We start from the raw sequence: 15,622 nt of genomic DNA, 5'->3' as shown, positions 1-15,622 counted from the left end.
TTTATTTGTAATCTACTCCAGACATCCTCTGCTGCTCCTCCTGAGCAGCTGGTCACTGGAATCATGTTGTTGGTTGGGCAGTGCTGTTCTGTGCTTGTTAGACATGGTCTGGTTATGATCTGATACACTGATATCTCTGACTGCTGGAGGGAAGAAAAGAACAATTTGGTTGTTGCTGGATGGTGGATAAAGAAAAGTTTATGAGAGGGGATACAAGGACACAAAGAAATGGATGGATACCTTTGTTTGAATAGGGTAATCAGAAAAGTAATGTGCTACTGTTCATGGACTGAGATGGTTTGAAAGCAAAGGGGATTCTGGGCAGCTGAAACTGAGCAGAAATTTTCTTTGCCTTTAGCCAGATATTTGAAACCATGAGTTATTTTAAAAATTAGAATTAATATGCAACTGCTACCTTTAAAACAAGATGATAACACACAAAGAATAAATCTTCAGCTAAGCTGCAATTTGTAATAGCTAATTAACCCAGGATCTCTGTTTTTCTTGTTTCTTTCTTTTTCCTGTCTCTCCCTGTCTCCCAAGCAGATGTCTGCCATTTCTCAATGCAGAGGTCAGTCAGCTCTTTGTGCAGCCTGGAGACAATCAGTGAAGAGCCTGTTACTGCCAATGGGAACCATCACACCAGCCTTCTCTTCCACCTCCCCCTTCCTCCCTACAGTGACTCTGAAGAAGGGTCTGTGTCTGACCATTCCACCGAATCCCGATCAGAAGGAAGCAGCACATCCAACCAGCACCAAGAATCTCTGCTCGCTGGAGAACAAAGAGCAAATCTGGCTGCAGAAGACCAAGGGCAGGTAGTCACCAAAGCAGCTGACAGAAGTTTACCAGTCCAAGAAGGTGAGAGGACAAGCATGACAGGAAGTCTCAAAGAAGAAAGTGCTTGGACACAGGCATGCAGTAAAGCTGAAGATGAGCACGGGTTGGCAGCGCATCCTCCCACAGCCTGCCAGAAGCAAAGTGACCCACCAGGTCAGGTATTAACAGACATGAAAAGCACCACTGAATCCAAAGGCCAAAAACCTGGTGCAGCAGCTGTGCCACTGCAGCAAAACAATGTCATTAACAGCACGCAGACAACTTTGCCTCCAAATACTTTCCAGAAAGCCCAGGCTGCGCAGGGTCTGCCTGTTTCTGGTTCTCAGACGAGCTCTTATGTGCTGATCAGAAGGTCAAAGAACGAAGGACTGAAGATGTCAGACTCCTCAGCCTTAATCAAACTCCCCCCCAGCCTGTCCCCAGCAGCAGAGGTGTACTTTGATGCCACTGTTAACGACCGGATCTGGAGCAAGCTCGACTGCAGCAGCCACCGTGACAGCATGTCTTCCTCTTCCAGCATGTCCTCCAATGACACTGTGATAGACCTCTCCCTGCCCAACCTGGCTCGTAAGAGCCTCCCAGACCTTGGCATCCCTCAGGAGAGTTTTGAGCCCCTGGCCATCAGGAGGAGCATGCGCCCACGATCTGCCACGGCCTCCGGCACCGAGCTGCCCCTGGGCAGCAAGAGCAAATCCAACCCCAACCTGAGGGCGGGGCAGCTGCCTGCAGATGAGCTCTGCCCACGGCCTCTGGCCAGGAGCCCTCAGGATGCCTTCTCCTCCGTTCCCAGAAGGCACACCTGGAGCAGGCTGTACATAGAAAGTCTCAGACAGTCCTCTAACAAATCCAAAGCCCAGGACGTGGCCGGGAATAACCAGGCAAAATCCAAGAGCCTCGGAGACCTGACCTCTGATGACATTGTGTGCACTTTCGAAAGCAAATACCGTAGCATCAGCAGGAGCTTTGTCACTCGGTCCATGCGGGAGCAGCGCCGCTCCTCGGGCCTCAGAGCCTCTGCCAAGGCCCGGGACGAGCTGACGGAGCAGCTGAAGAAGCTGACAGCCTTCCAGCAGGAAAACGACATCACCTCCCCCATCAGCCTGGATCCCAGCGAGTCCGAGGAGGAAGGGGAGAGCCTGGGGCTGCTCCGCAGGTCCTCGTCCCGCAGCCAGAGCCGGGTGCGGTACATCGCCAACAGAGCCCGGCAGGCCCAGGAGAGGCAGAGGCTGCAGGGCCTGAGCCAGCTGGGGGGCACCCCCATCGAGGAGAGGGGGAACCCCGAGGGGGCCTGCAGTGTTGCAAAAGCAGTTTGTATGGATGTAGCTTCTCCTGCCGTGTTTACACCCCAGCCTAAGAACCAAACCGATTATAACGCTGACACTGAAGTCTTCTTCATGCTGAAGCTGTAGCTCTGGGCAGCACTGACCAGGCCATGTTTACATTCCTGTCCAAACCACACGCAGTGACCTGAGAGGCACAGAGATCCTCCTGTGGCTGGGTGCTTCCCAGCCTTCCCTTGATTGTCAGGGTCCTTCATGCCAGAGCTCCAAAAGAAGAGTTGGGTGTTCAGTCTGTCAGCTGCTTGTGGGAACAGGACAATCAAGTGAAATCAGAGACTTCACATTTTTACAGTGCTAATGATCTGACCTCCTGAGTTTTTTTAATTAACACTTTTCCCAGCCTCAAATTTGGCCTCCTCCTCCACTTGTTTCCACTTGCAGTTTATTCTGTGCAAATCTCATGTTCTTTACTAATTTCAGTAATAGCTTCTTATAACAGGTGAACATCTGTGTGATGTTAACGAGAGCCAAGGTAAATTTTGCTCCTACAAACCCATGAAAAGAGGCTGGATTTAAAACCATGATCCCTGTTCTATTTTATTTTTGGAAGAGTTTGCGGCCTCTGAGAGTGTCTTCTCTGGGAAACAGTCAAAATTGCAGTGTAATTGTTTCATGAATTAATACTGGAGTAGATAGAGCCCATCTTCCATGGTGGACCTGTTTATTTAGTGAAAATCCATATTGTTTCACTCCTTGAAGAAGAGCTCTCACTATGTTCCAAAGCAATGCTTTTTTAAACTAAGCTTGTTAATATATATATATAAATATATATTCTACATCTGTGTGTATGCAAATATATGTCTGCACATATATGTACACATGCACAGACTTGAACTGAACTGTGACTGCTCCTTGTCTCAAAATGTAGTGTGTGGGAATGAGACAGGAGAGAGAGGGGAATAACTATAAACAGACAGGAAATACCTTCTGACTTCAATTCAGAAATAGCAAAAAAGCATGCTAGTCTTTTCTCAAAAACAGCACCATCCCTTCTTTCTGGTATTTTAACAATGCTGCTGTACATAGCACTTTTGGATGAAATTTATTATTTCTGTATTGCACTGCCATGCAAAATTTTCAATTATATGTTTTAAAAAAAGAGATATTTAATTTTTTTTAGATGGACATATTTAGAGTTAACTACTGACCTAAACATAATAATTTTTCCTCCCATTTTTTTTTACTTTATATTTTTAGGGATTTCTCCCTCCCTCCCCCAATTATTATGTCATTTATTATAGATGTACATTTTATCAGTGATGGAGAAGAATGTTTACTGAGATGCATTTTAAAGAGAAACAGAGGTATAATTTTATTTTAGGCTGCATAGAGTCCCTATTATTGAGAAGATATTTTGCTTTTGTTTGTTATGATATTTTTGTGTATAATGCAGAATCTAAAAAATTGTTTGTAAAACCACCTTACACTACTAAAATAAACATATTTAACCTTCCAGCTGGTGACTCTTGAGCTGTAACATAACACATTATGTTGTGTAGGATTTTGTGGTGTACAAACATGGTTAATTATTATAGTTGCCTCGTTTTCAAAATTCCTTCATGGATAACATATAATTTTACTCTTTTGCAGAGCCATTTCAGATCCAGCTCAGATTTCCTCAGGTAATTAGTAGCCAGACACAATCCAAGGACCTAATCTATTCTGTTGCAGCTCTCCAAGTAAGATAAATAGCCCTTTTTCATCACTGAGATTGTTTGAAGTCTGCAGGAGGAATTTGCTCTTCCCCTGCCTCATTCTCCCTGTCCCAGCACACTGCAGTCTGGGTGACTGAGCTCTTGCTCTCCTGGAAGGGTTGTCAGCTTACCTGTGGATTGTGGGCATTTTAATATCATTTGGCAGAAGCATTTTAAACCCTGAGATATCAAAATACAAGGTCAGCTGTAGCAGTGGTATCACCATGAGATGGAAATAGGGGCTGGGAGGGGTTAAATTCTTGGACTGAATATTTTCAGATGGTTTTCAGTATGTTTTTTTTCTAAAAATATTCTCCCAGTTTTCCATGCTGGCTCAGATCTTCATTGCTTGTCTTCATAATTTGTAGGAGAGGCCCTTGAGGTTTGTGCAACAAAGGCTTGGAACACTCACTGAAGTAACCCTACAATATCATTGCAGTTGCTGAAGGAAAAAAAGGTAAATCAGCAGCAGAATGTGTGATCTGCCAAGATTAGTCTTGCATTGTGTCTTAACACAAAGCAAATTTCATTAGCATTCCCTAGATGAAAAGTCATTCTGTAATACTTTAGTCTGGGGCTGAAAAGCTGCAGGGAGTTGCTGCTTTTTTATCTTTAAAGCAAGAAAGTACATGCAGCTTGACAGCTTTAGAAAATTAATGTTTAAAAGGCCTACTCATATCTTTTGCAAAGACCAAGTTTCACAATCAGATTATTTTTATCTTTAATTGATTAAGCAATACTTGTTAAATGAATGCACCTCACGGAAGGCTGTATTTGTGCTGAGATGCTCTCAGCTGCTTGTGGTTGAGCTTGGCCCTCATTAGCTGCTGGCTGTGGAAAATCACATAACATAATGTGCATCTTCTTAGAGCCTAGAAAATAGTCATGAAAAGCAACTGGATACCACAGCTTATCTGATTTTTTGCTGACATCCTCCTGTATGCAACCTCTTGCCAGAATTTTTAGGGCATAGCTATGAGGTGAGGATGTGGAGAGCAAGTCATGTGCAGAGTAGTAAAGTCAGCACCTGGAAATGAACCTGTGAACAGGCCAAAGCCTCAGAGAAACCCAAGCTGAGTACACCTTGCTGGATTCTTTTATTGGTCCTGTAGTGAGGATTGTCCTCTATAACATACCTTGGCATCTTGCCATAACTTAGAGAGCAAGAATGATTTACACCATTTGGGGTCTGAAGTGCATTAAAAAGTGATATAATTCCATTCAGTCACTTTTTTGCACTGAGCTCTTCATTGCAGTGAGCTATGAGTCAAGCCCTTGAACTCTTTGCATTTTTTATTAAAGTATAAGCAATTTTTGACTCCAGAGAAGGCAAGCTGTGTTGATGTTTAGCAACTGATTTACTCAGTGGTATGTATAGAAAAAGCTTAGGGAAGACAGCCAGGATGGGTGAGCTGCTGGAGAGTTTTCCATCTTGAACGGTGCTTAAAGTCAAGTAGGGAGTAAGTTGTTGTTTCTTACTTAAGTGTGGACAAGTTCCAGGTCCCCTGCAGGATGAGCTGTAACAGTTCAATCTGCTGCATTCCTGGGAGGGAACTTTGTTAGTGCAGTGCCTTGATGTGTGTGTTTATAAATGACCTGGCCCAGCAGCATCAGCTGCCTGGCAGGGGTTCTACTTGAGCTCATTTTTCAAGTGAAAGCAGTAAATGGAAGGATGAAGGGGAGAGGAATCTCACTTCTGTGCCTGTGCATTAAATAGAACTGTTCAATCCAAAGAGGAGTTTAATGGTTTACCTTGCAGCTCAGACCTTCCTTCAGCTCTCTAGGCATTGTGAGGAAACACCAGATGGATCTAACAGTCTGGGGGTTGGGTTTGTTTGGTGTTGTGCGTGAATCCCCCAGCTGATCTCCTGAAACAGTCACAGAGAGGAGAAAGTCTTGAGCAGCCTACAGCACCCACAGACAGGAGGGATGGGCACAGCCTGTGAGAGAGAGGACTTGGACAGGAGCTCATGACAGGCCAGGAAGAATATTTTGTGGCTCTCAATTCAGCTGCTGGACCAAGCTGCTTCCAGACATTGTATTTTTGCTGAGTGTCCTCTCTCCTCCTCTCTTCCCAAAGCCAAGGTGGCCCTGAAGTCTGCAGCACCAGCTGGCAAGTTCTGCAGAAGCCCCTCTGCCTGGCTCCTCCCTCTCTTTAATCTCTATAACAGCCTGGGATGCCCCCCCGAGGGTTCATTCTGCCTGTTCAGAGAGGCTTCTGCTGGTGCCAGGCAGACACACGGAGCTGGGAGAGGCTGAAGGAGTTGCTGTAAGTGAGACACTGCCTTCCACCCCTGCTCTTCCTCCTCTAGCTGATGAGGACCAAAGCCTGTGTGGACAGGCTGCCTCCTCCCTTGCTGCTGCCTGCTCATCTTTGTCAGCCTGCCTGGTAATTCCTCCAGCACTGCCCACAGGAGATGCCTGAGGAGCAAGGACTGCAAACCTGCTGAGGAGTGAGAGCTGATTCTAGCAAAGTAACTTCTTAAATCCTTAATTTGGCTTCTCTAAAGCTAGCAGGAGGACTTCTTAGTACCTCCTCAGGTAGATGATGAATGGATGTTGCAATGGGTTTATAAGTACTTAAGGAGGAGGCACTAAACCTTTCTGCCCTCCCATTATTCTCTCTCTACCTGATTCTCTTTGTCCTGAAATGACTCCAGTACCAAATTAGAGTTAGGGCAGTGTATTAGCCTGTGCATTTTGTATGTATTTACTCTTTATTCTTTTAGACAGCAGCCAGTGTGCTAACAACTCTTTTCTTTTCAAGGTGATGCCATTTATTACCAGCTCTGATTATCTGTTTTTGATGGAGGCCACGTGAAGTAAAGATCTTTTCATAGTATTGTAGGGAAGAAGTAGGGGTACTTTACAGGTGAAATGTACCAGGAAATATGCAGTTCCTCACTGGCTCAACCTGAAAACTTCTGCTTTTCCTTTATGTGCACTGGGGGTTGATTCAGTTGTGCAGTTCATGCTCTGGCAGCAGCTGAGAGTAGCTACCACTGTGTCTGCATTTTACAGGTTCTTTAAGAAAATACAGGCTGATTCACAACTCAGATGTCAGTGCTTTCCTTTGATCCTTTCACAAGGCTCAAAATATTCCCTTTTGAAGTTTGTTTTTTTTTTTTTATAACGATGACAAAAGCAAATCTTCTGTGGAAATTTTATTCACCTTCTCTTATTAGGTGAAAAATGTAGAGAAAATGAGTGAGGGAAACCACTGAGCTGTTATATGAAGAGTTTTCACAGGAGTGCAGGTTTGGGGAAAATCTTGTAGAAGCTGATGAGGTAAGAGTAACTGAAACCAGAGCATCAGTCAAAAGCAAGTAATACCACATGCAGGAATATTTTTGCATATGTAGTCTCCTAAGTTCTCTTGGGTGCTTTTAGTACTTTTTTAACAGTTTCTAGGGTCATGGTGTCGTGAAACTTGTTTGATACTATGACAACAAATGCAAACAGAAGTCTTGCAGCAGCTTGAGACTTAATATAACCTGGCAGGGGTTGTTTTTCATAGTGCTGTTGCCATTTTACACTCACACAGTTATTTCAAACCATGCAGAAGTGTTGAAGAGCTTGAAATTTAATTTAACTCACTTTATAGACTCGTGGCATCCATTTTTTTCTGCATTAAAGTGTTCACCAGAACCTTTTATTTAGTTTTTGTTCTGGCTGGTCTCAGAAGTGACTGTGTTTTCACCTGGAGACATTTGCTTGAATAGGGTGCAGAAAATCCAGGACATGCTGATTTTAACCCAGCAATGAGGAACATAAAACCAGCTTTAACTTGCCTTTCATCTCTAGCAGGAAGCTTCCTTTAGACAGTTGATATTTCTGCTCCAATGGACAAAGGTCTTCACTTCATGTTATGTGTGACTGCAGCCATGCTACTCCTGAGAGAATCAAGTCAGACAGGTGAGAAAAATGATCAAAAAATGCTCCTGCATCCAAATCTGGGTTTGTTCTTCTTTACAGCGTTTTAATTCTTTAATTCTTTAACTGCTGGTGCTTAGAGGGTTTTGTTTTAATCCATGAATTTGCCTTTGAATTGGTTATTAAGATTTCACCAGGGCTTTTGCAATGGAACAACAAATGCTGTTTCAGTGGCTTTTTGGTGCTCTATGCCTGGAGTCCAGACTCAGTCCAGACCTTGCAAAATTATTGGGACATAAAACTGGTTCTTTGTTTAGAGGCTTGGTAGAGCAGCTTCCCATCCTCTGCTCTCCCCCAGCCCATCTCACACACCCATCTCTTTTCTGCACAGAGCTGGTAATTAACAACTTTTTTTTTTTTTTTTTTTCGCTCGAAGTTAATCAGGGAGTCATCTCCCACGGGCAGGCTGAGCATGCTCAGAGCAGCAGGGGTAAGGATAAGACTGATTTTTGACACTGCAGTCATTTCCTGCAGCCACCAGCAGGCTCTGGGGATCCAGAGGGGAGGGATGAGCCTCTTTTCCCTGTCTGCTGTACAAAGGATTCTCACAATGAGGACTTGGCTCCTGAGAAGTGGCACTGCAATGAACTTGGGGTCAGTGCTGCAGCTCGATGACTTCTGGTCCTTTCAGGGGTTCTTACAATGGGGCTTTGAACAGCTGCATCCAGTGTCCCTGTGGGGGAGCTGGGGCCCTCAGAACAGCCTGTCTGCTTCCAAGAAACCCTAGCAGGTCTTCAAAAAGGAGCCCCAAAAAGCTTTTGCTGGCTTCTCTGTGTTTTGAAAGGGAGACAAGAGAACTCCTTTGTGAAGATTTCCAGCTCCCACGGAGAACTGTAGTGGAGAGGGGAAAAAACAGGTTTTGTTCTACCATAATGTAGTATGTTCAGCACAGGGCCAAAAAATTCAAAACCAAAGACTGAAGATTACATAATGAATGAATATGTTGTTATATTTAATGAAAAATTCACAGCTTTTTCTTGAAAGAGTGAGAACACCCTAATTTTTTTGTTTTATCTTGAGGGATTTTTGGCTTTTGCACTGTGAATTCTTTGATTCCAAGGAGCAAGGCTATGCACACTCAAGGAAAAACATCCTGGGTGATTACAGAGGCATTTATTGACACAACTATGGTTTTGCTTCTGCATCTCAGTCACTGGAGTTTAGCTCTCTTGCAGCTGGGGTGGGACTGAGACTTTCTCCTGAGTACTGTGAAAAGTTCCCTGGAAGTGAAGAATAAACCAACCTGGTGTCTTGGGACTTAATGGTGATGAACTTGGGTTGGTTACAGGGCTTTTCCTTTGGGATACAAGGAATCTGCAGGGATCTGAGGGAAATCTCAGTTGTGTGCAGCAGTTCTGAGCTGGCTTTTCAGGGGGGCTATAGGGAAATAAGGCAATGGAATCTGCAGAGCCCATTCCTCAGGGTCAGTGACAGCCAGAATCGTTCAGTCACAGTCAGAACCTTTACAGCCTGACCCTGGCTGTGCTCTGCTCCTGGGGTTTCACAGTGAGGATCCCAACCTGACACAAGTGCTGGGAGTCACTGCCCTGAGAGCAGGGGAGTCAAGGATCATCATCCTGAGAGAGGGGCACTGTCAGATGAGTGCTTGAAACTAAGGAGCTGGAAATATACAGACCTGCAGGAAGCTGATTTTGTTGTTGTTGTTTTTCAGGAACGAGAAGGAAGGATGAAGCTGTGGGTAAGGTATGGTTCCCTGCCATTGCTGCAGAGCTACCAGTGAAGCTGCAGGTCTAAATGCTCTTGCATTTTAAATGTAAAATCATTTAAATCCCAAGTCCTGTGACTCTGTAAGGTCATGCTGGGTGCAGAACTGAATCCCTGTTCCCTCTCCTCCTCCTCTCAGGTTTCCTACTGTGCTGGGTCTCTTGAAATTGCTTTCTAATGAGACTTTAATTGGCTGCTAACTGTTTTGTCAGCAACATGAATTGATCCCCTTGGAAGACTTTGTGCACAGAGTATCTGAAGAGTTGTAGCAACGTTTAAAATTCTTTTTATTCGAACATAATATGCTGACAACAAACAATAAAAAATGATTTATTAATTAATGTTAGGGAACAGTGGTGGTGAGACTGCTGCAGCTTCCAGGGGTGGATTTATAGCATACACACCCCAAGTTACAGTGTAGGTGGGGTGACATCTGAAACTTTGAAATCCAAATATTTATTTATTCTTCATTTTTTTATTTGCAGAGCAGTGAACTGAGGGGACTAGAAGGGGGTCTTCCAACTTTGACTGTCACAACGATCCTGGTAAGGATTTAAACCTCAACACTGAGTGGCTGGGAGGCAGATGCTTTTTGATTTTTTTTTTTTTCCCCACTCACATATTTGCTGTGGGTTTGGGGCTGGCTTTGACACTGATTCCCCTGTTCATCACAGATGGGGTTTGTGGGGCTCTGGCTCAGGGGTGTGGGGTGTAAACTGTCTGCAGTGTGCAATGGGAGGATTCAAGGGCTATCAAAGTCAGCACACAGAATGAGCTTCTCTAAGAGACTGCTCTTTGAAGGCAGCCAGGCCTCTGTGCACCATTCAGCTACATCTAAGGGCTGTCGTGTTGCCTGTCAGTTGTTTCTGTCCTGCAGTGGAAATATGTAAAATTTATGGATGGGCAGGGATTAAAAACAGGCTATAAAGAGAAAATACAGTACCACAAGCACCAGATAAGCAGGACTGTTGAGAAGCTGCAGCAGTAAATTTCCTCATTCTGATGTCAGATCCTACACCAGCACATGGCCCATTTTAGATGGGCCAAAAGAAATGTATTTGGGCATTTAGACTGAGATTACCTGTCCAGTCTGTGGTACAGGTGGCTTGCAGCACGTGGAGCTGCAGCCTGTGCCAAGCACATGACTCCAGTGAGCATCTTGTACATCCCTCAGTCTGGAAATGCTGTCCCCACACAAGGGTCTTTGGGGAGGTTTGCAGAACAGGGGTTAAATTAACAATCAGCTGCCCTGCAGGCTGTGTCAGTAACCTTGTGTTTGTCCCTCATGTGCAGGAAGATCCTTATGTGATGGTGAGAAGTGCAGAGCTGGAGGGGTACTGCATGGATCTGCTGAAGGCCCTGGCTGGGATGCTGCACTTCAGCTACAGGGTGAAGGTGGTGGGAGATGGGCAGTATGGGGCTGTCACTTCCAATGGCAACTGGACAGGGATGATTGGGGAGATCCTGAGAAAGGTGAGTTTCACTTTTTCTTTTTGACTAATTGCAGATCTGGAAGGAAAGGACAGTGCTGGCAGCTCTGGGGCTTCATTAGCTTTTGTTCAGGGACTGAGAAACTTGGAGCTGTCTTGCCTGTTGTGTAGAACTAATGAACATGGAGCCTTGGAGCTGGTTGGTCCTGCAAATATGGGAACTAAGGAACAAGGAGACAATGGCCACAGCAGGAAATCATTGTCACAAGGCACTCCTGGTGCTGTGCCTGGCTTGTCTCAGAGGCTGCCCAGTGGTTCTTTGTCTCTGAGAGATTGTTATGGATATTTGAGCTCACTAATGGAACAGAGTGAGGAAAACTTACCTTGAGCCTGACCCCGAGGTGAAACTTGTCTCTTTCAGAGTGCTGATCCCTTTAGACTCTTCAAGGAGCTGCCTGAGTGTACCCATCTTGCCCCATCATGTGTCATTCCCTCTGGTCAGGGTTCTGTCATCTGCTGGGAACATTGGAAGTAAATTTGCCAGACAGGACCACAGGGCCCACAGCCTCCTGCTGGGGGTAAACAAACCCAGTGTGGTTCATGGTGGGCAGCCTCAGCTTCTGCAGGGGATGTGGCAGGAAACCAGAGGCCCCAGGCACCAACAGGAAAATGGAAAACTGTCCTGTTTCTTGGAGCTCAGTCTGGGCTGGGCACACAGGGAAGGGATTTGCCATGTGGGTATCTGCCCACTCAGCCTGAGAAGTGTTCTATTTGAGTGACAGAAATCTTCAGGGGGGTTGGATGGGTGATTATTGTTTTTTCTCTCCATCTGACAGGAAGCAGACATTGCAGTGGCTCCTCTGACAGTCACATCAGCAAGGGAAGAGGTGGTCTCCTTCACCACCCCCTTCCTGCAGACTGGGATTGGGATCTTGCTGCGCAAAGACACGGTCTCTCAGGAGATGTCCTTCTTCCACTTCCTGGCTCCTTTCAGCAAGGAGATCTGGACTGGCCTTTTGTTTGCTTATGTGCTGACCTGCTTCTGCCTCTTTCTTGTGGCCAGGTATAAATGGATTTAATTCAGGTTTTGTTCAAGTTAACTGCTTTCTCAGCTGTGAGGAGATCTCAGTTATAAAGCAAGCACTGGGATGTACATTGCTTTGAGGAATTCCTGTACAGCTCCAGAACTAATTTAAGCTAATAAGGCTCAATTTAAAGCTAATTTAAGCTAATAAACTTAAATTGTGTGAGATTAGGACAGCATCAAGCAGGAGTACTTTCCTCTGCACTGGTTGAACTGGAACTCAGATGAAGGAGGAGGTAGCATGGTAGAAAAGGGCATTTCCAGGGTCTCCACACTGCAGCAATCACACTGCAGGATTACTGATGTCTTTTCCCCCTGAATTCTGGCTTCATCCTGTCATTTTCCCACAGACTGAGCCCCTGTGAGTGGAATGAGCCCAAGAATGAAGAGAACAACTTCACCTTCCTAAACAGCCTCTGGTTTGGAGCAGGATCACTCACCCTGCAAGGTGAGCTGGGAGACGTGTGGGGTTTCCAGCTCTCATCTGTCTGTGACACTGGGGTGCTGGGGGAAAAGGGGTTCCCGTGGCAGCAGCAGCATCATTTTATCCCTTCCTCCGGTCCCTCAGGTGTCACCCCCCGGCCCAAAGCGGTGTCGGTTCGGGTGGTTGCTGCCGCCTGGTGGCTGTTCACCATCGCTCTGCTGGCTGCTTACATCGCCAACTTCACCGCCCTCCTGAGCTCGGGCACCGAGCAGCTCCCCATCCAGACTTTTGAAGATCTTGTGAAGCAAAGAAAGATCGAGTTTGGGACACTGGAGGGCTCCTCCACTTTCTACTACTTCAAGGTGTGGAGAATCTGACTGTGCAGGGCTGGGACAGGTTGTGTCCAGCACCACCCTCATCACTGCAGACTCCCATCAGTTTTTCTGTAATACTTCAGATAATGCAGTTGGTCTCTGTTTTGTGCAGAGCACTGCATTGTTAGGGTGCTGTGTCTTCTAAGAAGGCAGTGCTGGTCCTCTGGGGTTGTCCCTGTGTAGCCTGAACACAGGGACCTGGTGTAGGTGATTTCTGGGTACATTAACTGGCTGCTTGACAAGGTTGTTTTTGAGGGGAAGGTGGGTGGGAAATATTTAAGACTCATATTCCTGTAACACTGTGCAGTAGAGTGAAAATCTGAGCTAGCTATGTGCCAGTTTGCACCAGAGAGAGCTCACAAAGCTCCTGTTCCCCAGACTGTTTGACAACCACTGCACACAGACAGTTTCTCAGATGATTGTTTTACACTTCCAAGTCTGACAATTGGATTTTTGGGCTGCAGAACTCCAAGAATCCCATCCATCAGATGATCTACGAATATATGGACAAGAGACGAGACCACGTTTTGGTCAAGACCTACCAGGAGGCCGTTCAGCGTGTGATGGAATCAAACTACGCCTTCATCGGGGAATCCATCTCCCAGGACCTGGCAGCCGCCCGGCACTGCAACCTGATCCGAGCCCCTGAAGTTATCGGAGCCAGAGGATTCGGCATCGCCGCCCCCCAGGGTTAGTCCCTGAGCACTGCTTCTCTCCTGCTTCTCTCCTGGGATTTCCTGGGGCTGCAGCAGCACTGACACAGCCCAGGGCTGAAACTTGAGTGCGTTTCTGCAGCGCCACGAACTCATGGAGCACTAATGGGCAGGGGTTCCGTTCTGTAGATGAATTATCCCCTGCACTCACCAGCTCCTGCTTTGCCCTGGCTCTTGCTCAGCAAAGCCCTCGCTCCGTGCAGTTTGCAGGGAGCAGCACTCACTGCCCCGCAGCACAGCACCGGATGCCTCAAAAATGTTCCGGTGGCCCTGACCTCTTCCCTGCGCTTTTCTCTTTCCCTCTGCCAGCCTCCCCGTGGACCAAGAAGCTCTCCATTGCTGTCCTCAAACTCCGCGAGTCGGGCGACCTGGATTACCTGCGGAACAAGTGGTGGGAGAGCAGCTGCCTGAGCCAGAGCCGGGACCGCTGGAGCCCCCTGCAGCCCCAGGCACTGGGAGGGCTTTTCCTCACCCTGGGCGTGGGGCTGGCTCTGGGGGTGATCGCGGCCGTGGTGGAGCTCTCCAACAAGAGCAGACACGCTGCCGGGCACCTCAAGGTGGGTGAGGGTTATTGCCTCCTGGCCCCTTTCCTCGTTATCCCTTCTGTCCGAGGGCAGCTCCTGACGATGCCCACAGGCACCTTGCTTCTTCCAAGGAAAGCACTGCAGTGTGGGGAGGGGCAGGATGTGCACCGGGTGCTCCTGGAAGCACTGACCTTGCAGAGCTTGGGCTCTGGTGGTTTTGTAGCCTCAGCAGGGTAACAACAATAATTCCCTTCCCGGCCCCAAAAAAGCTAAGTAGAAATATTTACTGTAATTCCTAGGCAGCCAAACTGCAGTGCCATGTGCTGTGTTCAGAGGACAGTAAATCACCAGTCAGTTTTTTCTCAAGCATGGCAATTCTGAAGTCATTTGGCACAGGAAGACACAAATAAAACTGCCCTGCTTTCTGAGTGTGCCCCTGGGTGCTCCTGTTCTCCACCCACTCCCACGGGTGAGTTTTGCACACTGAGCAGGTGGATCCTAGGACACAAAACAACTCACCCCCTTCTCCCCTTTTGTTTTTCAGAAATCCTGTTGCTCTGTTTTCACAGAAGAAATGTGCACTCGTCTACGTATAAAAGAAAATACAAGACAAAGCCAGGAGACTTCAGGGAGGGCTAATGCTTAATTTCTTTTTTTTTTTTCTTAAAAATGGGCATGTATTAGGTTCATACCATACACATTTCATAGGAACTACATCACTGTAGAGAGATGTTTTTCTGCAAGTCTAGAGTGTTAGTTTTCTAATTACAAACACACAGAGAGCACTTCTGGATTGGTGGTGGAGCTAGACACAGAAGAAAATGAAGTGGCTTGAAAGAATTTGAGCTGATAAGGGATGGAGTCTAACTTAAAAATAAGAAAGGTCAACAACTTGGTAAAATAAAGGTGAGATGGTGAATTCAGATTTAGCTTAGGAGTTTGCTGTGTAAGTACATGAATGCCTGTAGGAGCAAGTGGTCTGGGACAGGTTACTATGAAGCCTCTGCTTACTAATTACAGTTTGAGGTACAATCTGGAAAATTAAAGCTCTCATCTGACTGTTCTAACCAAGAACAACTGCTGCTTACACATCTTAGTTGCAAATTGACTTTGATCTTCCCCTCTTCTAAGCAGAAAGCTGCTGATCACTGTGGAGGTCATTTCTGAAGCAGAAATGACAGCACTGTTGCATGAACCCCAAATCCAGGACAACCACCTGCTGGGTGCCTTAAAACCCAAGAAAGGGAGAGCATGCAATGGAGAAACCACTGGACTTCAGCAATCCAAGGTTTGTCCTTGTCAGCCTCCCACTGCAGAAGTTCTGCTGTCTAGCTTTGGGTTATTATTTGGGGTTATTATTTGGGGTTATTATTTGGGGTTATTATTTGGGTTATTCCCAGCAGAGGATGGCTCTTGCTCACAAAATAAAATCTTGGAAATTCATGAGGAGCAGCTGCCTCAGCTGCATATTGAACAGTTTTCTAACTGAACTGTTTTTCAGAGCTGGAATGACTGATACATGAACATGCTGGCTGGCAAGTTCA

At 46.2% G+C, this 15,622-nt stretch overlaps 2 protein-coding genes across 10 annotated transcripts in view; both read left to right on the top strand.

The window, feature by feature from the left end:
* The window catches only part of PLCH2 (phospholipase C eta 2), a 70,703-nt gene extending 67,071 nt beyond the window's left edge, over nt 1-3,632 (top strand). For all 9 annotated transcript variants that reach the window (XM_071766799.1, XM_071766796.1, XM_071766797.1 and 6 more), the window contains one exon: nt 547-3,632. In XM_071766799.1, coding sequence (XP_071622900.1) covers nt 547-2,246 — 1,700 coding nt within the window. In that variant the 3' untranslated portion in view covers nt 2,247-3,632. The remainder of the gene's footprint in view (nt 1-546) is intronic.
* A 124-nt stretch (nt 3,633-3,756) lies between these two features.
* LOC139806755 (probable glutamate receptor) lies at nt 3,757-14,738 on the top strand. Its single transcript, XM_071766814.1, has 11 exons — nt 3,757-4,809; nt 5,201-7,786; nt 9,477-9,508; nt 10,015-10,074; nt 10,823-11,002; nt 11,796-12,022; nt 12,394-12,491; nt 12,612-12,829; nt 13,306-13,531; nt 13,864-14,111; nt 14,623-14,738. The coding sequence occupies exons 2-11, from the start codon at nt 7,714-7,716 to the stop codon at nt 14,722-14,724; spliced, it is 1,464 nt and encodes a 487-aa protein (XP_071622915.1). The 5' UTR covers nt 3,757-4,809; nt 5,201-7,713; the 3' UTR covers nt 14,725-14,738.
* The last annotated feature ends 884 nt before the right edge of the window (nt 14,739-15,622 follow it).

The sequence above is a fragment of the Heliangelus exortis genome, chromosome 23, assembly GCF_036169615.1.
Source record: "Heliangelus exortis chromosome 23, bHelExo1.hap1, whole genome shotgun sequence".
In the NCBI taxonomy this organism is placed as follows: Eukaryota; Metazoa; Chordata; class Aves; order Apodiformes; family Trochilidae; genus Heliangelus; species Heliangelus exortis.
The sequence above is the reverse complement of the archived record's forward strand: the minus strand, read 5'-3'. Positions and strand labels throughout refer to the sequence as shown.